This window comes from Megachile rotundata, chromosome 12 (assembly GCF_050947335.1).
Source record: "Megachile rotundata isolate GNS110a chromosome 12, iyMegRotu1, whole genome shotgun sequence".
NCBI classification, from domain to species: Eukaryota; Metazoa; Arthropoda; class Insecta; order Hymenoptera; family Megachilidae; genus Megachile; species Megachile rotundata.
Genome location: NC_134994.1, coordinates 15,136,861 through 15,145,399, shown reverse-complemented (window position 1 = coordinate 15,145,399; position 8,539 = coordinate 15,136,861). Strand labels below are relative to the sequence as shown.

Here is an 8,539-nt window from a genome sequence, read left to right as displayed (position 1 = left end):
TCGGTGCAAACAGAGGCGGAATGCATTCGATAGGTTGAAACGGCATTAAACGCGTTTAGACGGAAACGCGTATGCAAAGTATACGGTTGGAAATGAAACGGTTCATTCGACGTAACGGTGTTCGAACGCGATCGAGTGATCGATGACCTGAAATTCCTCTAAACGATGCCGCACCACGGAATCGACGCTATACCGCGATAATGTATTAGGTTCTTGATTAAATTGATTCGATTGATCGGCAAACATATTTCAAGCGCGGCCGCTGTTCGCGGTAGCCCCCGCGGTGCTTTCGATTCGTAAATAAACGACGAGGAATGACAAACGTTGGTAATAATCTTGAGACAAGTGCATTTTTCAACTTTTAACTCGGAACGAACGGTCTCGTTACGAAGCACCGTTACGGTACCAAGACGTTGTCGTTGGGCGACTCGATAAATAAAAAATGCAAAGAGCAATCCACGTTATCTCGTTTCGTATTTGAATCTTACGATTGATATTTCGATCGAGCAACCATTCGCAACGGGAATCCTATTAATTGGTTTTCGATCGATAACCACCGACATCGGAAAGGTCCGTTAATAGGTTACAGATTGGTTCGGTATTCAGCCACGATTCCCAAGTGCGTATGCGTGATCCCGTGTATCTGATATTTCAAATCGCCTTTTTCCCCTCGAACCTTTCAGCTACGACATTAATTTCCGGCCACGAGCATACACGCACCGATGTAGATAATTAGCGAAACAAAAGATCGCCGCAATTAAAGCGATCGAATCTATAATACGATTATAACGAGCCTCGGTTACGGCACGATCATGCCGCATAATTATCGTTCGTAAACAATCCTTGGCATTAAACTATATCAGGATTTATAATCGGTACACGAACGTATCCGCCAACGCGTTTACTGGTTATTATTTGCTTCCCGCTAATTTATTTATCTCGGCTATTAGGACATAATGGAATTAAAGTCTGACTGCCGCAATTTACAGTGAACGTTAACGTAACACTCTGTTACGGAATATTATCGACGAAACGTGTTTGTTTCGACCGACAATGCGATGTTTGCGAAAAATGAAGATTCCAGGATGTTCGCGGTATATTACATCGCGTTCCACCGACGTATTATTCGATGATTTCGGCGCACGGGTCATTCGATGCACGTTGGATATTGAACCGCTGTATAATTAGCTCGATACGGCTTTGATCAATCCGGCTAAACGGAAGCAACACCGATAGATTAGATCACCGGTGCACTAACGAGCCGCGTTGAAAGGCGTGACAATTGTCTCGCCAGTACAGACACGAGCAAATCTGGCTTTTGATGTTTTACTTTTTGAGGGTTTCTGAGATTAAGAAGTGTACAACCTGCGTCGAAGACGAGCAACTCTTATTTTCGATACGCGAAGAGAATCGATGGCGAGACAAGTTCTGCCGAGCTAAAGTTTACAAAAGTACGGCGGACAAACAATTATTCTTCCACGGACGTCGGAATAACGTTAATTGCTCGTGTCAGGAAAAAGTTGGCGCGAAATTAGCGAGATCCGACGAAATTAAAGTGGCAACTTTGTTCTCTTTCCGTATATCTCATTAAAAATGTTTTGTGCTCGCGCCAACTCGCGCAACGATATTACGGTCAGCTCGTTAGCCGTCAAAATGGATGGCTACGTCGACGTACAATGACATTATACCCCGGAGATCCGCGGCTCGGTTAAATAAAGCTCGCTTATGTTTCGGCAAACTCAAGTGTTCAAAACGGACGAGCAGCGCGAAACTAAAACGAATAACCTTTCGGCTTCGAGTCGACGGAAAAATATTTAACGCGTTCTCGGCACGGGAAACTAACAATCGTTCCGCGATCGTTATTTTTAATTAAAAGCGTTTCTTCCGCGAAATCTGTGGAAACGCTGCTTTCTCGACGATGCGCATCAAACGGTTAACCGATTTAACGTCTTTCACCCAGTCGAACTTCAAACAACGACGTTAAATCAACTTCTAACGAAGGATTTCCGCTTAAACTGTTATGAAACAGAGCGGTTTCATCCGCGATATTAACATGCGAAAACGTTATCCTCGGCGCATGGCCAGCTATACCGTTGACCTCTATTACTGCGGTGCTGACGGTAGCAGTGGCCCGCGGCATTCAACGCGTTAAAAATTCACCGTTACAGTCTGCTGTTTTACATTATTTAACTTTAATCATATTCAAAATTACCACGGTGCATTAATTTCTTAAGTGCTTAACGAATTAAATCCGTGCGTGGCGATGAACGCGCATGGTCGTAACCACCGCCATCAAATATTTCGAAACGGGAAATACGGTGACCTTACGAGAGTCAATACGTTAATCTCGATAAAAGGTCCTCGAAAAAAGTTCTGCGTTTCGAGAAATCCGGTCGAATTAAAAAGTTTATAATGCGTAGGCGTTGTTTGTCCAACGAAACGAAGATAAAAGGGCAGGCGGAAAAAAAGAAATCATATTGGCCGGTCGAACGTCAGGAATCTCTGTATTTTGTATATTTGCTGGTAAAATATGAATCCATGCACTCAACGGGATGACACGAGGTTTTCGCGATGGATCATGGAAGAAAAGGGCCGCGAATACGAAACAATGGAACCACCGACGTCCGACCAGCTTTCACGGCATAGCCGTCTCGTGTCCAGAAGAAATTTTCCGACGAAAACAACGATTCTGTCCCTCTGTCGACCCTCGTCTCGCCTTTGGTCCCGTCTCTGCATCGCCAAGAAAGACCCCATAACGGTTCTTTCTCATTTACATCGTTCCTTCTTCCGCTTTCTTTGTGCTTCTATCTGCGAGTCGCGTCTTGTGTTTTCAACGCGGTAAGGAATGAAAAATATTAAGCGAACCGTGTCGTTTGCTCGTCCACGAACACGACGCTGGCTGAATTTGTTTGGCACGCGTTAAAAAGAAAGAGAGACAGATTTTATCGACAACGAGCAGGAGGAAACTTTGAAATTTCATCTTTCGGCGAGACGCCTCGCGTCGGGAAGGCGCTTTGATAGGAAAAGGAAAAGAAATATAAAGCGAAGACGACCGGGCTGAAACGATTACACGCGCACTCGTTGTAACGACTTAAACGAACTCCAAGCAGACCGTTAAATTCATCGAATTAATCCACCAATTACGCGAGAAATTGCGTTAGCCTGAAAAGTTTCCGAGAAAACCGAGCAGAGCGTGGCGAAGAATTTCATTTAAAAACCGATAATTCGATTGTAGTCGGTGGCCTGAACTTTGATCGCGAGATAATGAAGACGGAGAGAGGCACGTAGACGGAGAGACAGGGAGAGCGAGAGAGAGAGGGAAAAAATAGAAGGCGTAACAAAGTTGACTTCGTTAACAGATATCGCTTTTCAAGTCGACGACAAAGTAGTGACACACCGTTGCAAAATTACTTCCATCGCGGCGTAAATTTTAATTAAATACGCTTTTTAATACGGAAAAGTCATTCAGAGATGGCGGCCAGTCAGGCTAATTTAATTAATATTTTACACGTTGCGTCTCCGGAAAGCCGCGAGAGCCGAATACGGGAAATTTTGTCGCGAAAGGGCACGCGAATGCAATGCCCGCGATTCATTTATATTCTAGAATCTAATTTCCTGCCGACGGAACGGATCGATAAAGCGTTCTTCTATTTATTTAATATTTATTTGCGTCAACATTTGTATATTCGTGTTTACGGGCACTTGGCTAATATTTATTCGTTTGTCGTGTCCGTAATAAACGCAAAATGCTTTATACGTGTCCTGTCGGTATTCGTTACTTGCAATTAAAACTATTTCTGTCCTACGCGCGGTTCAAAAACTCTATATCGATCCATTAAACCTCTTCGTCGAGAACGTGTCTGGCATTTCTATACGTTTGCGCGTGAAATTATTCGTTGTAACGTTCGAACGTACCATAAATAGAATTAATTTTATTTACAACACCGTGTTTCGCGTTCCCGTGTTTCAGCGGTTACCGTCGTTTGCAACGTAAACGCTAAAAACATCGATAAACATTGATGAAAAGTTCTCCGATATCGTTCGAGGCTGTCGCGTCAGCGATTAATTCCCAGCCAGCATCCTAAACTCCGAAGAGCGTAATCTTGTATCGTTAATGCTAATCGCTAATCGACTCCGGCGTTCGAGGCAGAAAATCTCCTTGCTTTCCTTTTTCCCTAATAACCGAGTCAAGAACTTGTTCGATGAAAAAGTTCAATTCACGGAATCCAACGAAGGGAACATGGTCGTTAAACGAGAAGACGCGCTCGATCGAGGTCCCTTCAAATGTTTCGACAAAATGGCAACCGTTAGACTAGCCCCCAAATTGTAGAAGGAAATCCTCCGGATAAAAGGTAAAGAAGAAATCTACGGTAACATGACAAATAACCGATGCGATTGTCCGAAATGTCTTCATCGATCGTGTCCGCCTCCGCACGCGGAACCACCGTACGACGAACTAACGCAACAAATCGACGACAACATTTTATCCGTGAAAATACCGAAGCATAAAGGACATTTCCAGTCGGACGACTCTCAGGAACAAGAAAAGCGGAGTTTCGACTTCAATTGCGCCGACGAACAAGGTACAATGCGCTTTTCGTCTCTAATCTTGTACAAAGGGTTAGATAATCCGATAACGTCGCGAAATCGAACAAGAATAGCGACGTAAATCTACGCTATATTAATTATTAACGGTAGCCTTTTTACAAATAATTTTTTACAATACCTACACAGCTTTTCCATTTTCCACCGGAGATTTTACACGTACAGCGTACGAAACAATAACGCAAAAAATAAACAATCAGAGATTTATAGTTTATACGGAAACTCGCGAAATCCTGTTTGTTCGGACAAAGAACTCGTTGTTTGCGCTTCAGTCGGTAATTAATTTTCTCTGTGAAACTGCTGAAGCATACAACAGAGAAAAAAATAAAAGAGATCCTGTCCGAACAGAATTAAACCTAAAGCATGAAATATTCCTAAGAGCGTAAATAAGTATAAACAGTTGTTGCGAGATGGCAACGAAACGTACGAGCTGTCGAAACGATGTACTATCTCGAGTCCGATTTATCCAGCGATGCAAAAAAATAACCCTTTTGCTACGTTAATATTTGATGAAATACCCGCGTATAAAAATAAATTTCTTTGCTCGAATCGAAGCGACTACGGTAACAAAAGGGTTGAAATAAGAGGTGCGCGATGTAGTTAAAATATCGCGTTTGCGGTGCAGGGGAAAAATGTAAACCGGGTTGCACGAAAGTCCACGTGGTACCGGATCAGCAGCCGCCACCGAAGCGTCCCGCAGAAGAGATGCTGTTTTTGAGGAGCATAAGGCACACTTTGCCCAACGACGATCTAATGAACACGCTCGAAATTGAATTTAAGGCACCACGAAATTACATTCCTCTGCCCGAACTCGGCCCAACTCCACCCATAATTGTACCGAAGCAGAATATCAGATCGAGAAGAAGGCGCAAAAGGAAAAAGTAAGATTTCCCTCGCCTCGTTATGGGAACGCAATTACGCGCAGGGACAAAGTACGACTCGCGAACTTACTCGGGAATGTAAAGAGAGAGAGAAAAATTGGAGCAAACGCAATCTTCGAAGGAAGAAGGTAAGGTAACGCAAGCTTCCACTTTATACTCGACGGTTCAGCAGGGACAACGTATTCCGAGACGTCTACGGTTTTAGGGAAACAACCCTCTTTAAGGATTTCATTGGCTGGTAGACAGCCAAGTGTTCGGCAGTTTGTCGTAAGCGCAAGGGCACCCAGGAGGCCGAATAATGGAACGATAAATCACCGGCATTATATTCTTGCGCATCTTGGAGAACGATAAATCACATCGAAGGCATACGGACGCGTCGGTATTAAACGTTTTCGTAGCCATTGTCTTCCCTGACGCTGGCCAGAGATATTTTTTAATCCTCGCTGTACGTTTTATCCGCTTCGATAAATCGCTGATACGAATTACGAATATAACCTTTTTCCTAGCATTCCGAGAAACAGAGTACGACGCACAAATTGGCATTCGATAATCGGCGATGGCCTACGCGATTCGTTGCCGCGTTTAAGACCTATTATAGCGTTGCCTTAACCGGTTCAACGTATGGACCAACATTTGCACGGCTGGTGAAATTGCAATTACATGGTCCCCGGTATAGACGTTAACGTGGCGGGCTCATATTCGATCTTACCGCAAAACTGGTGGACCTAATTATTTCAGATGGCTCCGCTATTCCATTGATCAACGCTGTGATCGTGGCCAATTATTGCCCCGCTATCGGTCGTGGTTATCGTTCGAAATTAAACCAATATCGCGTTTCGGTATACGACGATGCAACTCCGACGAGTTCATCGACCAGAACGAAGTCTCGCCGAAATATGAAATTTTGATCGAATTCGGTGGAACGCGAAATAATTGAAATACGCGTTTATAATAAATATAAATTACTGATAATTTCGAGTACGATAATTTGCAGCGTTCGGGAACAGGAATCGATCGAATAATAATATGAAACTGCTTCTCGTCGTTGGCCGAGCTCCCTCCCTTATAAATATTTATTATGCGCAAACAGAAACGACGAGTTCTGCCAGAAACCACGCGACGAATTCGATCGTGAAAGCATTTGCTTGTACTTTAAACGATCTTCCCCGATGCGCTGTATAATTCAATAAAATTTGAATTTATCGCCGGCGATGTGTGCGCGCGTTCGCGTACCGCACCGATCCGGGCATTCTCGCTTACTCGAGGTGGAACGTCGCTCAAGATACAAATTCGGGCGACGCGGGTTCCCGTGATTTCGGTTATTCGAATTCCTCCTCCGTTCCGGCGAACTGGCCGAAAAACGAAAACAGACGTACGGATAAACGGTTATCGGTAGCCGACTGCGAATCCCCGGGTACAACGAGGCGAAATTTCGAAAAAATAGACATTCCCTATAGGGGATGAATACGTGCTCGAATCTGTATGTATGGTCGGAAGCAAGAGATCTGTGGAGTTTCGAAAGTGGAGGTCGAAGGGAAACGAAACGGAAGGAAACTCGATCCTATTCGATCCGGCTCGTTGTATTCGCCGAGTCGCGCGATAACCAACTTTATCCGGACACGAGATTTCTCGCAGAAAATACAGGTTTTTCCCAGTGATTCCATCGCGTGCCGGGAATACACCGGGGCTGAATTGACGTTTGACCAGCCCGTAGGCGATACGAATATATACCGTAAATACCTGCCTCGCCCACCTGCCTTTTGCCCCCTTTATTTTATTTATTTCACTCTTTTTCTCTTACCCTCCCCTCGATACCGAGTTCCTGCTACGTGCCTGGCAGAAATATTGCCTCATTGCGTTCCGTCTAGAAACGTATTTATGTTTATGGGACAGCAATCTCTTGCTTACCTCCGACTATACGCGGATACCGTACAACTTTTAACGCGTTGATTGCCACGGTATATTCCCTCGTGCATAACGCGTCGAGCGATAATATGAATTTCCATTATCAATTTAATATCCACGTTTCCGCTCTTCCTCCTGCCACCTTTCAACATCCAGTCAAATTTTTCTTTCGCTCCCTCGAAAGTATTCGATTCGTCTTTCGATTAAACGGAACTAGATATAGTTATAGAGGCGATAATGCTATCTCCGGGCTTAATACGCGCATGATTCACCTTCGAGCCGGCAGCGACGACAAATTTTCCCGAACAAACGCACGACTATGTGACTGGTAGCAACGTTGGACTTCGGTAAACAGATTAAACGCGGCCGTTCTGCGAGTCACGTAGGTGAGCATCAATTGTGTTCGTTATTAACGTAATCAGGTGCAGCTGAGCCGCGACGTGCGAATACGTTTCAACTCGGCCAGTTTACGCAAACGGTCACGAAACGTATCAATGTCATTGTATGCGCATCCGATATCGAACGCGTGCTTTCCTCGCCGCTTTACACGGGCGACGCTGAAAAACTCGTTAATTTTTATTTTCCATTCGTTCCGCTCGCGTCTGCCTTATTATCGAGTCGGCAACGAGCAAATTAAATTTCTCGGAGATCATCGCGCGTTAAACGACCTGACACGAAGTTACCGCTCTATGTTCGATTCGATTCGAGTTATCGTAACGTTGTCGTAAAAGCGAAACGCGGTAAAAGCGATTTCCCGCAAAGTGGTCTACAAACAACGAGACGAGGATTCCAGCGACTCGTGGACAGGATCGAATTCCGTGGCAGTTTTCCTTCTCGCGAATGAGCCGAGAGTCAACAAGAAGCGAGAAAAACGTGAAAGCTCGTCCGCGAGAATTGTAAGAGGGTAAAGAGTTTAAGCAGGCGGAAGGTTGTTTCGTTGAACGAGGACGCGGCGTCGTGTCGGAATTTCGGTCGAAAACGCTCCGAATCTTATGTACGCGAGGCATCGTGCTAGAGAAACTGCTATTTTCCTCCCTTATCCGCCGCTCTTTGCGCGATCCTATCCGAGAAAAGAAGACGAGAATAGAGAGGAGGGAAAGTTCTAACGCACGAGGTTACATTTGCATTTCTCGACGCTTAAGTCCGAG

The 8,539-nt window shown here is 44.7% G+C and overlaps 1 protein-coding gene across 3 annotated transcripts; it reads left to right on the top strand.

Moving 5' to 3' along the window:
* Positions 1–4,037: 4,037 nt before the first annotated feature.
* LOC105662004 (uncharacterized) lies at positions 4,038–6,458 on the top strand. 3 transcript variants are annotated; one of them, XM_076538025.1, is made up of 4 exons: positions 4,042–4,583; positions 5,231–5,614; positions 5,692–5,931; positions 5,993–6,458. In XM_076538025.1, exons 1-2 carry the CDS (start codon positions 4,376–4,378, stop codon positions 5,488–5,490), a joined length of 468 nt encoding a protein of 155 aa, XP_076394140.1. In that variant the 5' UTR covers positions 4,042–4,375; the 3' UTR covers positions 5,491–5,614; positions 5,692–5,931; positions 5,993–6,458. The 3 variants fall into 3 exon arrangements, with proteins under 3 accessions (XP_076394139.1, XP_076394140.1, XP_012136787.1); XM_076538024.1 differs by lacking the exon at positions 5,993–6,458 and having other exon boundaries at positions 4,038–4,583; positions 5,231–5,619; positions 5,692–5,971; XM_012281397.2 differs by lacking the exon at positions 5,993–6,458 and having other exon boundaries at positions 5,692–5,971.
* The last annotated feature ends 2,081 nt before the right edge of the window (positions 6,459–8,539 follow it).